The sequence below is a fragment of the Symphalangus syndactylus genome, chromosome 12 (genome assembly GCF_028878055.3).
Source record: "Symphalangus syndactylus isolate Jambi chromosome 12, NHGRI_mSymSyn1-v2.1_pri, whole genome shotgun sequence".
Classification (NCBI taxonomy): domain Eukaryota; kingdom Metazoa; phylum Chordata; class Mammalia; order Primates; family Hylobatidae; genus Symphalangus; species Symphalangus syndactylus.
The window spans coordinates 131043518-131059581 of record NC_072441.2 but is presented as its reverse complement, the minus strand read 5'-3'; the positions used below and the strand labels follow the sequence as shown (position 1 = coordinate 131059581).

The following is a 16064-nucleotide window of genomic DNA, read 5'->3' as shown; positions in this document are numbered from 1 at the left end:
GGCTATGTCACAGGCAAAACGAGTCATCACGAGCCCTGTGAGCCACACTGCACTATGGGCTGAAATGCATTCTTTGTTATTATCTATGATGTATGTAGCTCTTATGTGGTTGCCTCTTTACATTATTTCTAATAATTCACAACAACACTGACAAATGGATATCATGATCCTCCTCTTATGGATGAAGAGACAGGTTCCAAGGGCATATGCCATACCTTTCTTAGTTGCAGAGCCAGTTCTCAAGTCTGCATCTGCCTTGCGTCAGAGTTACTGGTATGAAAGTTATTGATCATCAATTGCTTGGCATCAAAGGTACTGATCTTCCCACCATACGCCATAGTGCCCCTTCCCTAATGATATGTCGTGTTAGAAAACACTTGGTGAATGCTTTGGATTGTATGTAGGGTGTCATTAAGTTGGTCCATGAATTGGCTTGGAGGAAGGGCTGGTCAGTGAACTGCCTAAAATTATACGTAGACATATATCCATAGTTTTTACCTTTCCTACAGAAATCCATGTCCCCCTCCCAAAAGTTAAGATCCACCACATGGGAATATTAATAATTTTTGTACTTCTGGAAATGGTTCTAAAAGGTGAGACAAAGATAATACTGCCCATTTGGCTCCAGTTTGAGGTAAGAAAGCCCAGCTCTGTCACAGGATATGTGTTTCTCCCTTTCCTTTTGGAAATGAACAAATCCTCTCATTATATTTGTAAATAACAAAAGCTTTATGTATAGTCATTTACATAATGACTGAGGGGGAAGGTCACCAGATTCTGTGTTGGGGGGAGGGGAGGAGGTATCCAGAATCTAGCAAACATGTAGAGTTATTTTTTTTCTGTGTGTGAAAAAGTTTTAGCTTGTGTATGACCCCTCTTTAGCAATGGATTTTAAGCTTTTTTTTTTTTTTTTTTAAGGTGGTGGAACATTTATGGCAAACATGCTTTTATATTGACTCTCAAAAAATAAAACAGGCCTAAGTGGAGCATCTCGGGTAGACACAGGGGCAGGGCTCACTCCTGCCTCCCCTCACCCCTCCCATCCTCTGGATGCATAAAGCCTGAACCCTGCAGCCTTTGCTTCTTCAGGCCAAATATTGCAGTCCTTAAGGCAGATTCTTAATTACTTTGGGCCCATCATGTGTTACTCCTTGCTTTCAAAAGGTATAAGGCATCCATAAAAATAGAAATCAAAGCAGATTTTTTTTTTTTTCCCTTAGAAATCGCAGGGGAGTGAGAGAGGCTTTAGTCAGACACATTGAGAGAAAAAGAAATTTTTTTATTTAGCTAAATTAAAATGGCTGTGTTACTTATATGAAATATGCAAAGCTCAAATCAAGTCATGGAAACCCTGAATTCTCCCTAAACAGAACCAAAATTGCTTATACATTACCAAAATAGCTTCACTAATACAAAGTAGATTTAAATTTCTTAATATGAGAAAACAACAAGGTAGGTTAGGTTCGTATAACAAACAATACACGCTCTATAAAGTCTCAGGAATACCCAAATGTGTTCTGGTTTGGATATGAAAGAGGGACCACTTCTAGCTAGTGTTGGTAAGCAAGCCAATGAGGTGTGCAGCAAACAAAACCTGTCACTAAAAACAACTCAACAGGCCATTATGAGTATGAGCCCATCACAGCCAAAATCCTCAACTGTGACCGGCAGGGCCAGCAAGCGGGGGTGTTGAAGGGGTTATGAACAGCAACCATAAAGAAAGGAATCTCCAACAGAAGAGACAATGGCCAGCAGTAGGTGAAGGGAACCCACTCTTCAGCTCTGTTGCATCATACACATTCCTGAGGGTCAGGCACCTCTCTGCCTTTTAGATGACACCACAGTCATCTTGAAGTCAGGTTTTCTCTTCTTTTGGTTCTTCTTTTTATATGCTACCTTTTTGCCTCTCTGATTTATGGGGAGGCTCTTTTAGTAAACATTATACAAGATAGTACAAGGCAAAAGAAAACAAGGACCAAGAAGCAGTGCTTTGAGTAACTTAGGAAAGCAGCAGTAGGAGCTGCCAGACTGAAAAGGTAAAAGGATTTAAAACCAAAACCAAAACCAAACTCACCATCCAATCTTCCTCTCAGAGATGAGATATGGCTGGTGAGGCTTGACTACAGCTAAATACAAGTTACAGGCTCAGTAAGTTAAGACAACATACTAATAAAAGTCCCAAATTCACACTAAATAATAGGCTTATGGGATGCTTAAGCCAGTGAGTCTGCTCAACTCAGAAGAAAGGAGTTCAAGATACCCTACTTTTGCCTGGAAGATATGGTACTTTCTCAGGCAGGATGACAAAAATATTCATAGATCTGAGAATGCAGTATAAACACCTCTGTCAAACTTGGTAGGGGGACAGGATGGTATTATATACTGGCTCAGGGGTGATACTAGTCAGACAAGCACAAGGTAGGAAGAACAGAAGATAAACCAAAAAACAAAATGGATTTCTCCACGTATAGCTATCTGATGCAAGGGAAAAGTACACACAACAAAGAGTTAAGGTGTCTTCAAAGTATCTGCCTATGAATAAGAATTTGAAACTAAAAAGGACAAGCTACATTACCCTCAAGTATATTTCATATAAATCAGTTCTCAAAAAAATACCTTCCAGGTACAGACATACTATTTATGGTACAGTATGTACAAATATAGCAGTATAATTCAATTTATTGCTAGAATTTTATTTGGTTGTTAGAAAATCTGTAAGGGTGTATATATATTAAAAAAAGGTGTGCGGTGAGAGTGGATGAAAGGCAGCCAGAAGGGTGAGAGTTATTTTCAAGTTACCTAAAGTGCCAGGCTAATTTGTTTTAACCTTTCCAAGAAAGTGAAACTGAGCATAAGCTATAATGAGATAAGGGGACACATTCATGGGAAAAGACTTCATCTTGCTTTAACTAAATTTTAATACTTCTAGAAAAAAAATTTAAGGTTAGTCAATACCAAGCTAAACATCATGTGAAGAAAAAAAACAGCCCTTAAATGTTTAAGGGTACCGGACTGTATCCATGGCTGAAGGGCAACCTGAACAAAGTTAAAAAGGAAATGATCTCCACTAAAGAAGTCTGTGGCATGAAAGCTTTCTCTACTTTCTCCCTGACTTGGCCTATACCAAAGTTAAGTTTTTGTAGTTTTTTTTTCCTTTCGAGTTGTTGCCCAAAGACTGCTTCTAAGAACAACATAGCAATTCTAGACTCAACATACAAGAGACATGGAGGTATTATTCCTTTCAATCTAGGGATCTTTCATGCCAGGTCCGCAGAAGCATTTAAAGGAAGTATTATACTTGCTTGTATTAGATTTGAAAAACTTGCTACCACCATGTGAAGGCCCCAGCTCCAGGCCTGCCCTGCTATACTTTGACATCCTTTGGATAGAAAGCCTCTAGCTACTTCTGAGCTGGTAACTGTAAGGAAACTGAGTATTATTTCACATGTTTCATCTCACAACCTTTTTGGCTTTAGCCATCCCCCAGGGAAACACATTAGGCTCTTGGTTAGCCTCTAGGTAAAATCTCAAGGGGTATGGTTTTCTGGGTCAAAATTAGAAGCACAGCTCTCTTCTAAAGCTCTGGGTGGTCGGTGTGAGAGAGTGGTTGGGGGAATTTAGCCCTGCCATTCAGAATGGAGATGGTACTGGTGGTGGGAGCCAGCTACGGCTTTAAGACAGACTTAAGTGGGTGGGCGGGGAGGGCAATCTAGCTCACTCAGCGGAGAAAATGGAGCTCCCCAATGGATAACTTTTTATGCTCATCAACCCTGAAATAGTACTAAAAATGAGAAAAATCCCCAAGACTTATCTGATTCCCAGGTTGGGATTAGCTGAGGGAACAGGAACAAAGAACCAGAATCCTACTTCCATGAGCCATGCCTGGAGTCAGTACTGTCTCCAGTGTCTACTCCCTGAAATCGGTTCCTCCAGCTACCAGGACAAACCCCCTGGCAGCGCCTGGGCCTTTGAGGGATGCCTTATGGAGACATGGATGCAGTTTCAGCTGCCACCCACACCAGATCAACAATTTTTAATAAGTCATTTGTTCACATCCTGTTCAAAACCATTCTTCCTACTTTCCACACAATATGCACAATACTTTCTTTCATTTAAATATTTACAAACAGAAAAGGCCTATCTTTTAAAGAAAAGACATTTTCTGAGTCTCTATAAAGTGCAGCTAATTTAAGGCAAATTTAAGTGAAATATAAAAGGTGGCTTATTCTCTCTCTATATACATTTCCCAGCTTTAAAAGATAAGGTCTCCTCCCCTCAAAAAAAGGAAAGAGAAAAAAAGAGGGCTTTATTTTTTTTTCTGGCAACTTTAAAATGTGAGATCTTACTGGTTTTAGGAAATCATAGATTTCTGAACATCATAAGTAAAATGGTCTTCTTCTTTAAAAAAATAACTTTTATATAGCTTCTTCAAACGAGTTAAAAGGTGGCAAAGTATCTGCTACAGTAGTTTGGAGGACTAGAGGACCGATGGGTAAGTAAGGGTTGTTTTGTTGTTAGGTAAACAGATATTAGGCAGTCCATTTCTAAAATATGCCGGATGAGGCTAGATACCTAAAGCTACCCTTAGCTCCAGGAATGAGTATCTTCCATCTCCATCGGAATCAAATGCTCTCAAGCTCTCTGGTTCTGGCATAGCAGAACCTAGGGAGGTCCAGATTTCCTGGTAGGTCAGCTTCCCATCCACGTCCTGGCCAGTCTTGCGGAATAAATCCTGAAGATCTGTCAAAAATGAATTACAAAAAATGTATATGTCTAAACATACAGCTAAATTTAGTTAAAAGTAGTCTCAACTGAATTTAAAACACTAAAAGAAAAGCTACTCCACAAATTTTGTTTCCAAATGGTAAAGTTTAGGATTTCACTAAATCAGGAAGACTAATTTTTGATCCCTTAAGATAAAAAAAAGAAAAAAAAAAAGGCTAGGTGCAGTGGCTTACGCCTATAATCCCAAAACTCTGGGAGGCCGAGGCAGGAGGATTGCTTGAGGCCAAGAAGTTGAGACCAGCCTAGGCAACACAGTGAGACACTGCCAAAGTAAAAGCAGTGACAGATAATCGCAGGAGAATGAATGGTCTCATCTTCTCTCTGTCCAGCATCTTCCCTTTAGATTTTCCCGAATTTATTCTTATGTTGAAGGGGTGAAAAGGAATGCAGAGGCCTAATGAGTTATGTGATAGGAGCTAGCTCATAAAACAGACTGTGGCATATTGTGAGATTTCTTGTTGGATGGCTGAGTGGAGACTGGAGGAATGACTTGGAAGCCCATAAAACAATCCCAAACACTCATAGCTTTCTCAGTTTTGACAGGAAATCCAAAGCTCAAAGAGGAAAGTAACTTGCCTACGGTCATGTAACTCTTAAGTGGAACAGAATACAAATTTCTTTTTTTTTTTTTTGAAGCTGAAGTCTCGCTCTGTCGCCCAGGCTGGAGTGCAGTGGCACGATCTTGGTTCACTGCAACCTCTGCCTCCCGGGTTCAAGCGATTCTTGTGCTTTAGCCTCCTGAGTAGCTGGGATGACAGGCGCTCGCCACCACGCCCAGCTAATTTTTTTGTATGTTTAGTAGAGATGGGGTTTCACCATGTTGGCCAGGCTGGTCTTGAACTCCTGACCTCAGGTGATTCGCCCACCTCGGCCTCCCAGAGTGCTGGGATTACAGGCATGAACCAACACGCCTGGCTTTTTTTTTTTTTTTTTTTGGTGGAGTCTCACTCTGTCACCCAGGCTAGAGTGCAGTGGTGTGATCTTGGCTCACTGCAACCTCTGCCTCCTAGGTTCAAGCTATTCTCCTGCCTCAGACTCCTTAGTAGCTGGGATAACAGGTGTGCACCACCAGGCCTGGCTAATTTTTGTATTTTTAGTAGAGATGGGGTTTCACCATGTTGGCCAGGTCTCTAACTCCTGGCCTCAAATGATCTGCCCACCTCAGCCTCCCCAAAGTGCTAGGCCACCACACCTGGCCTAGAATACAAATTTCTTATTACCTAGTCCAGTGCTCTTTCTACTATGTGACACTTGTCTCTCTGGATCCAGAAATTAAGCAGCTCAAGAACCAGTGACTCAAAAGTGTAATAAGATATCATGTCATAATCACTAGGATGGCTATAATAAAAAAAGACAGGCCTTACCAAGCGTTAGGGAGGATGTGGAGAAAGTGGATTGAACCCTCATACATTACTGATGGGAATGTAACATGGTACAGCCACTCTGGAAAAGTGTAGGAGTTCCTCAAAAAGTTAGGACTATCATATGACCCATTAATTCCATTCCTAGGTATATACTCAAGGGAAATGAAAACATATGTTTACATAAAAACTTGCACATGAATGTTCATGGCAGCATTATTCTTAATAGCCCAAAAGTGAGAACAATCGAAATGTCCATCAACGGATGAACAGACCAAAATGTGTTAGGTCAACAGAATGGAATATTATTCAGCCATAAAAAGGAATGAAGTACTGGTATATGCTCCAACATGAATAGACCATAAAAACATTATGCTAAGTGAAAGAATCATATCGAAAGAAAAAGCACACACAAGGCCACATACTGTATGATTCCATTTATGTGAAACACCCCAAATAGGCAAATCCATAGAGATAGTGGTTAAGAGACTAGTGGTTGCTGGAGACTGGCAGGAGAGGGGACTGGGAGTGACTGTTTAATGGGTACAGAGATTCTGTGAGGGGTGATGAAAATGTTCTGGAATTAGACAGTGGTGATGGTTGCATGACCTTGTGAATATACTAAAAAACACTAGATTAAATGCATTTTAAAAAGGTGAATGTTATGGTATGTGAATTGTATTTCAATAAAAAAGAAGAACCAGAGAAATTATCTCTCCAAAGTGCAGGCTGTCTACTTTTTAAAAATCAGTAGAAAGGAAAAGAGCAATATTACCAGTTGATCTGTATCTTTTTTTATTTCAATGGCAATATTGAGCCAAAATGATTAGAGAATGTCTATCAATAGTTTCTTCTGGTATTTTCTCAAGGGCCTCATCATAAACACTTAGGAAGGTCGGTTATATACATAACTTTTTTTTTTTTTTTTTTTTGAGACAGGGTCTTACTCTGTCACCCAGGCTAGAGTGCAGTGGCATGATCACAGCTCATTGTAGCCTCAAACTTTCAGGCTCGGGCTATTCTCCTGAGTAGCTGGGATTACAGGGTGTGCGCTACCACGCCTGGCTAATTTTTGTATTTTTTGTAGAGATGGGATTTCACTGTGTTGCCCAGGCTGGTCTCGAACTCCTGAGCTCAAGCCATCTGCCCGCCTTGGCCTCCCAAAATGCTGGGATTACAGGCATGAGCCACTGCACCTGGCCGTATATACATAACATTTAAAAAATACTTGTGTCTCCATAATCAAATAGAAGATTTAATCTCTAATACCAAAGAAGGTCAATGAGCTTTATGTTTCTTTAAAAATCTTCCCAAATTCCTTTAATTTCATCATTTATTCCACACCATACCTAGGTAAAATAGGCCTCTTGATGTTTGGGATTCAGGAAGAATAAAAATAGCTTGAAGGGAGGGAAAACAGTTGCAGTGCAAGGTCCAGTCCATCAAGGAGCTCCCATAAACAAGCTTCTGAATAGGGCCCTACTCTCACTCCTACAATAGGTGCAGCAATGCAGCTAATAAAATGTCAAAAGCTCTCTGAAAGGCAGGAAAGCAGTGGGACACTTGTTCCCAATGCCTTACACCAAGTGGCTAGCTGAAGAATCCTGTTTTTCTTTTTTTTTTTTTTTTGAGACGGAGTCTCGCTCTGTCGCCCAGGCTGGAGTGCAGTGGCGCGATCTCGGCTCACTGCAAGCTCTGCCTCCCGAGTTCACGCCATTCTCCTGCCTCAGCCTCTCCGAGTAGCTGGGACTACAAGCGCCCACCACCACGCCCGGCTAATTTTTTTTTTTTGTATTTTTAGTAGAGACGGGGTTTCACCGTGGTCTTGATCTCCTGACCTCGTGATCCGCCCGCCTCGGCCTCCCAAAGTGCTGGGATTACAAGCGTGGGCCACCGCGCCCGGCCTTTTCTTTTTTTTTGTGGCATGAGTTTATACAACATGCTACACTACGCACTTGGTAGCAGTATTCAAATAAAAATATGATTTCTGCCTCAGGTCATTCCAAAAGTGTAGTCGTCCAAAAGTATTTAAGGCCTATACTGAGGACTGAAGCACGAATGTTAAGACTGCTATTCCTTAATCTGACCTAATAGCTTCCCCCATTCATTCTCATCAAATATTGATGTAACAATGGAAAGTGGCAGGAAGCTTGTGTTCCCATTAAACACAACACTTTCCCTCCTCCCCACAAAACAGAAAAAAAGTCAGGAACAGGGAAGAAAATTTAAATCACATTTAAATGGTGATATAAAAATTTAAGTCTTCTATGCTTTAAGCATTTAATTGCAATGTGTAGGTAACTCATTCATTTATTTAACAAATATTCAGGAGTACCAGGTACTGTGCTAGGGGCTGAGAGTAAACAAGACGTAGTCCTTACCCGTAGGAAGTTATATTTTGTATCTCCCCAGGAAATTCCAACAGAGTGACATGTACTAAACAGGGGCAAACAAAATTTAAGAGCACACAGGAGGAGCCTAATCCAGTCATGGGAGGTAAGGAAATGTTCCTGGTAGAATGGTATCTAGGCTAAAGAGAAGAGCCAGAGGAAGGTGGGGTGGACAGAAGCAAGTGATTTGCCAGGCAGCCAGCTAATACAAAATCAGGAGGCACTAAACATCACCATGAGGGATAGAACATGCCCTGCTGAAGCAATGCAAACACATTTTTCTGTGAATCATATCCTTTGTACTAATATTTTGCTGATTTTCAGTAAAAGGGCCCTTCATTTTTGGAGGGCCCTGACAAACAGGGTCAACTTTTACTTTATTTTACTAATCTCGTGGTATTGTATTTGCTTTTATGCCTTCTCCATTACACTGTAATATCCTTGAAGAAAGAAAATGAGACCATATCTTATACTGTATTCTTATTGCTTAGCACTAGGTTTAATGAGGCACTCAGTGAATGAAGACCCTAAAAAACATTAACAGAAAGACAATATAGTACACTGGTTAAAAGTGCAAGCTTTGGCCAGGTGAGTTGGTTTGTGCTTGTAATCCCAGCACTTCAGTAGGCGGATCACTTGAGGTCAGGAGTTCAAGACCAGCCTGGCCAACATGGTGAAACCCTATCTTTACTAAAAATACAAAAAATTAGCCGGGCATGGTGGCACACACCTGTCGTCCCAGCTACTTGGGAGGCTGAGGCATGAGAATTCCTTAACCCTGGGAGGCAGAGGTTGCAGTGAGCCCAGATTGTGCCACTGTACTCCAGCCTGGGGGTCTAAAAAAAAAAGTACAAGCTTTGGCATCAGACTGTCTTGGTTTGCATTCTGTTTCAACCAATTATTTGCTGTGTGGACTTAGGCAGTTTCCCTATCAGTAAAATGGGTATAATACATAAATACTTATGTTCATGGGATGGTTATCAGGATTATACGACATAATGCATATCAAGTAACTGGCACTTGATATCTGCTCAATAAATGTTAGATCATATATATTTTTGACAAGTGAAAATAAACATTAAAAAGTTATTACTTTGAACATTCCCATTACTACCCCGTGGTATAAAAATTTACCTTCAGTGCTAGAAACTCCTGGTAGGGAGATAGGTCTTAGTTGGGCAGCTTTCTCAACTGGGTCTCCAAGAAACTGTGAAAATTTTGGCAATGCTGATGGCTTTGATGTGAAACTCTCTACTTGCTCTGTAACAAATACATATGGTTTTATTTAGTATTATTGAATCTAACACCAAATTAAACTAGCATCGAAGGTCATCTTTTAGGAAAATTGGATATACAATTAATTTAGAGAAACATTTGAAGATTAAGTAGCATAGTGACGATGTGAAGTTAAAGGCTTGGATTGAGACATATTTGCGGGCAAGGGAACACCAACCAGTATTACATTACATTAAGGTTTGCAGCAGCAGTCCCATTAGAAGATCTTACAGTACAAGCTAGCATTAAACATGTTTAGATGGTAAAAGCTTAAGCTATCAAGTGACAAGAACATAGTGGCTGGATATCAAAGATCTTGACATCCTGGGAGATGTGCTTTAAACCCAGTCTAGGGGTATGGCCACCCGCTAAGCTGGTGCTAAGAGTGCAACCATAAGATGATGTAGCACAATGTTAGGACAAGGCATCCCACCACAGTTCTGTCTCCTACCTAAAGGAGAATTCAAGAGAGCTTGTACTGCTTTTCTAAAATAGAAAAATACTTGTGTGGGGAAAGGGTCAAAGCTAACACAGTCCAGTGCCTTGGTTATGTCCTCACAGGGTCTAAATCAGTGGAGGCTAATGTATCTGCTAATATTGATTAGACAGGTCCATACCTAAAGCCAAAGACCCTTCCAACCCAAAGATCCCATCATTATTTTTGTTAACGATTTTCAGAAGGACGAATATTTATTTTTAAATACATGTTATGCACTTACAGAAAGGAAAAGACTCCCATAAACAACTTTTAGGGCTGGTTTAATATACGCTATGACAGTAACATTTTTGCCTATAATTGGATGCAGACAGCATGGAGAATTCTATTTCCAGCTAAATTACCGACTCTTCCCTTAATAGACTAGAGTACAAATCATGTACAAAATGGGCCTTTTCTAAATGAAAGCAAAGTGTATCAGCTTCATCTCGGTGCGTTCAGGCATCACTCGCTTGGTGCGATCAGTACTGCTGGAACACCTTCCCTGCTCCCCATGTGGGAGGCAAGCTGCTCAAGCCTCCATGAAATATTAAGAAGCCGGCTCTGCTCTCACCTTCATTGGTGGTCTCTGGAGGCCTGTTGCTCTCAGGTTTGTTTGTAAGAGCACTGATCAGCTGGAGTTTCTCTCTTAGCTTGGATACCTGAGAATTTGAACTATCTTCTCTCTGCCCAAAACAAAGATTACAGAAGGTTTAAGGTGGTAGTAAGACTTCATCTAATTGTCCACTGTATTCCCAGAGCCTGTTTAGCATGTAGTGTTTGACCCTCAGTAGGTTCCCTACAAAGACAATAAAAGAATGAATCAACATATACTGGTGATGTCTTTGGTCCTCAGCACTGGTAAGTATCTTGCTGGATTTGAGACCATTAAGGGAACATTATGCTACAGATGATCTGATTCACTGTGAACATTTGGCTGATGGGGAAAGGAATGCATGTGTCAGCAGTAAAGGAAATGTACCCTTGCTCAGGTGCCTATGCGACACCCATTTCCTAAATGAGCAGGATCTTGTTTCCTAGGAGCTATTTCACACTAACTAAATAACTTTCCGAAATATCTTGCTTCACCTTGTGACTAGACCACTTTAGGCAGAATTTCATGCTCTTACCACCTTACAAAAAGAAGCAACTGAACAAAAACAAGCCACAAGTTTTCCCCTGATCTTTCCTCTGTTTCTCCCTGGTGATGAGTCAACTGGTGGCAGAAACTGTTAGGACATAAAGAAGGAGTTGTAATATTTCTAATTCAAAGTCTTGCTTGATCTTTTAAAAAAGTTTTTCCCCCATACCCTGCCTTATTCCCAGGAGTATCAAGAGTGGCATAAACAAATGTATTTAATTATAAAAAGAGAGACACCTGGTTTCTATGAGGCTCGTTTCTAACTGCTTAGATGAGTGTGAAAGGTCTTGATCCTATGTTTAATTAGAATACCAACTCATTACACATTTATTCTATTAATTATTATGATTTACTTTTCTTGTATAAGTAATTATTATGTATTTACTTATCTTGCTGCTATCTTATTTCTACTCTAATAGTTACTGTACAGTAGTTCACTCAGTTTATTTAGGGAGCTAAAATATGAACATATGTAGTGAAAACTAGGTACTAAATGTTTGAAGAACTAATGGTAAGGAGAAATTGTATCTGGTTAGGATGTTTGGATGAGGTAGGACAAAGGAACTGATACCCTGGGATGACAGTTAAAAACAAAAAAGGCCTGAAAGTAAAGCCAAGATGAAATTTATGTACATGTGTGTACTAGTGTGTTCTGACATTTATTGTTAAAATGTGAACTGTGGCTGAAATTGCTACTACTTTCTAATAGAAACCACCTATTAGTTTTTTTGTGCTCAAAATTTACATCTGGCTCTTAAGTTTTTCTGTCTTCTCTAGGTGAGGTTTAAAAAAAATCTGCAGAAGCAGTTAGAAAACAGCAAAAGCTTAGCTTATGATGCATTAAAACCTTAATATATTGTGACTTTATCTAGATAATATAAAACTATTAAGGAAATAAAAATAAAGATGGAAAGCATTACATCAAAAGCTGCCTTTACTGTGTGGTTCCAGTTCAAGTTCATTTTCTCTGAACCTCAGATCTTCCAACTTCTCAAACATAATATGCATTTGAGATGGTAATTTAGTCACTTGGTCATAATCTTCTTGGCTTTTCCTTTATCTTAGCCCAGAGTTTAACATTCTAATCAGAGAATACTGTAATCACACTTTCTTTTCTAGAATATCAAAGCGTATCATAGATTGCTTGTCTTGACAGTATGTCTGGGAAGAACAAAAAAGGGGAAGGTACAAGGTGAAGGGAACTGGCTGGGGTTTAAATGGACTATGAATACATTGAGATTGCAATATAAAAATAGGAAATAAATTTTAGATTAGACACCATTTTTAGATTATCTATGCCTCTGTCCCCCATCATTAGTACAAATAACTTACTGTCTTAGCATAAAAGTCATTTCCTTAGGGAAGCCTTCTTGATCTTATCATATCCTGTATTTGTCCTTTATAATACTTATCATACTCATGATTCATGACCTGTTCAATTATGTGTTAACGATTTTCTGACTGACAGGACTTCGAGCTCCACCAGAATAGGGGTCACATGTCTGCCTTGCTCACTATGGTCCCCCCAGCTCCTATTAAAGTGTTTGGCACAGAGTAGGTGCCTAAAAAAGTATTCATTTATTCACTAATATACGAATTTACTAATTGCTTTGTTTCGAAGTTTCAGCACATGAGAACAAAAGTACACCCTTTGAAAAAGTAGCAGTAGATCAAAAGCACAGAGATGCTGCTGCATTTACTTTTACTTCAGGGTAAGCCTCCCATTATTTACCTTTATGCTTTGGATTTTTACTGTATCTGTTCTGTTGGTGACTTGATCCAAAGACTCTCTTTTCAGAGTGGCAGATCTATCACCCATCTTAAAGGGCAAAACAAAAACAAACAAACAAACAAAGGGAAGATTAAAGGTAAACATTAAAACTTGAACATCTAGCACTCTTAAACAAATTGGTCAAACTTATTTAAAAGATCTCAGAACACTCTCAACAGAAATTGCAGAGGAGTGGGAGATGGAAGGAGAGAGGGAGAAAGGCCAGAGAGACAAAGTTTCTAGCTGTTTCAGTCACAAACTTTAAGGCTTTGAAGAATAAAAGGTGGTAGAACTTTTGCTCAAAATACCATGCTGAGTATGATGCTGCTCTATGAAACATAGGACAGATGGATACTATTACCTATTTTCTCTGCTGGAGAAATATAAAGTAGGGGGAGAGGGCAGAGACAGTAAAGAGAGTTTAGGAGTGGTAAGTTTTCACAATAAGCCTTGAAAACTTTCAAGGCATAATACTCATCATCCAAAATTCTTAGCCAACCTAGTTTCGCTGAGTTCAAAAGGGCTTTGTAAAATAAAGCTCCTTTAATCTTCACAGCTTTGTAGTAAATTATACACCCCTGTAAAGCAGGAGGGGAACAGGTCTTCCCACTCCACCCTTCAAAGCCAAGTCCAGGCAACTTGCCAAGGCTCCACTGTGGCAGAGCCAGTTCAAATACTGCTTTCCATGAACCAGAGTTTGGCTTTATTTGTGGGCTTGCTTCCAGCTTTGGTGGTTACTTGAATTTATGGCACAATTTCCTGTATTTGGTTTCTATTTTTAAATATATGACTGTGTCTTTGCTATATGAAGTTTTTAAGGGTGGGGGCTGCAGTTATTAAAAAAAGAATCCATGTGGATCCCTGCACAAAGTTTATGTGAAACTGCACATTTCATTCACAACAATATGAAAACCAGTGACTTAGAAGGTCAGTTTCCTTACATGTAAAATGAGGAGGTGAACTCAACGACCTCTTAAGTTGGGGAGCTGATCTGACCTGATCTGTTTCCTGACATATGCAAAAAGTTCCCCTTAATATATAGACAGCAGGATAAATATGAAAGCCAAGTTCAGGCTTAAAGAAATGATAAAAGATTTTTGGTTACTATCATTTTCATGGCTCCCACCCCTAATAACTTAAAAAAGAAATGACCCAGAAGGCCCTTGGAAATACGTGCCAGCACTTCCCTACCAGATGGCGCACCGGTAACATGACAGTAGCCTTGTCATCTCTGCCAACAACTTGTGGTGAGGCCTTGGTAAGCGACTCGACCTCTCCACATCTCCCGCTCCAAATCAGGACAAACACTGCCTGGCCTTTCACATCACACAGCTAGTGTGAGGATTAAATGAGACACGGACTAAGCACAACACAAATGTGTAGCCTCTCAAATATGCCAGAAGGCTGTTCTCAAAAGGTGGGAGAATGTCATCCATGCACAGACAAAACACACTGCATGTCACAAAAGATCAGAAAAGGCTTACCATGCTGAAGGACAGGTTTGCTTTCTTTTCTACCTTGCTCATAGCAACCACATCGCTTTCTATCAGGTTGACTCTCTGGGTAAGATTACTGACTGTCTCGTTCATTCCCTCGAGTTTAAGATCATTCTGTCTCTGGTACCCCACTAGGGCACTGTTTACCTCCTCTAAAGAGTTGTGAAGGTACAGGATATCCTAGAGTGGAAATAAATAAAGTTATGCAATCCACTAAAGATGTAAATTAGACAAGCAGGCCAGCAGCACCGAACAACCATTACTATGTCAAGTACTGAAGTAAACCCCTTTTCCTGGTTTTGACCACCAATCGTCTGTTTTTGCTTTGTCCTTTGCACTCTAAATTGCTCCTTTTGGAATTGTTTGGCCTCAGCTAGACAGGAGGGGGAAAGAGGGAAGAGGAGTACCTACATGATTCACTCTTTGGTCCCAGAAAGCTGAGAGCTTGGGAATTGATTTCTCCAATGTTTACCTCACCTGCTGGTGGAAAGGCTTGCTGGGTTATTAACTGAAAGGTCCATTAACCTAATTTGTCAGAACAAACCTACCTCAGGAACAATACCAATTACTGAATTGGCTCATGTAACAAAACCGTAACAAGTAGTGCATTGTTTAGTATAAGATTCAATTATTTTTATTGACATCCTCCAGTACTGATTGCTACTTTAAAAAGAATGATAACTATAGGTTTTTAAGGGCATTAAACTCAGGACAGGAATTCTTCTTAGTGAAGATTTCCTCTATTCTCTTTAATGTGATTCTGAACTCAATAGTCTTTTTTCCCCCTCTTGCCTTTTCGTCTTTAGACTTTAGAAAATCCTGATTTTCAAGGATATGCTTTCTAACATTCTTAGAATTTACTATGGCTCAAAATAGCCATCACTCTGGATTACTTTGCTATCCATTCATCTTTAACCTGCCCAGATAGCTATTTTTTCATAAAGAGTTTCAGGATAATCTGCTCATTCTATGTCTTTCAAGATAAGAAAAGGAATTTACTCCACTGACTGATGTGCAGGGAAAAACTGCAAAGCGCCAAAGAAGGGAAAGGACAGCAATATGGATCCCCGAGATACCAACACACATTCCTCTCTGCTCAGCTCCCAGGCAGGCAAATAAATACGGGAGGCACCTGCTGAGACACCAAACCCTAAGCCCAAACTATTTGGCTGCCTCTGCAGTGCACTGTGGTCACAGGGAGTTAAGCCAGAGATAAAAAGCACCTGTTTCAAATTCTCACTGTGGGTTTTATTGTCAAGTTCTGATGTGGCTGAAGGTGATGGAATGATCTGGTTGCTTCCAGGAGTCTCCTTCAAGAAGTGCTGATTCTGTTAAGAGGATAGAAGTTTAGTGTAGGCAACAAGGAATTA

General features: G+C 40.0%; 1 protein-coding gene across 2 annotated transcripts in view; it reads right to left on the bottom strand.

Annotated features, from left to right (window-relative positions):
• Positions 1-1258: 1258 nt before the first annotated feature.
• The window catches only part of EFCAB14 (EF-hand calcium binding domain 14), a 43791-nt gene continuing 28985 nt past the window's right edge, over positions 1259-16064 (bottom strand). The window contains exons 6-11 of one of the 2 annotated variants that reach the window (XM_055255451.2): positions 15918-16022; positions 14683-14874; positions 13160-13246; positions 10861-10972; positions 9671-9796; positions 1259-4740 (exon numbers count right to left, since the gene is read on the bottom strand). In XM_055255451.2, the coding sequence (XP_055111426.1) occupies positions 4565-4740; positions 9671-9796; positions 10861-10972; positions 13160-13246; positions 14683-14874; positions 15918-16022 (798 nt within the window). In that variant the 3' untranslated portion in view covers positions 1259-4564. The remainder of the gene's footprint in view (positions 4741-9670; positions 9797-10860; positions 10973-13159; positions 13247-14682; positions 14875-15917; positions 16023-16064) is intronic. The other variant, XM_055255452.2, reaches the window with a different exon arrangement.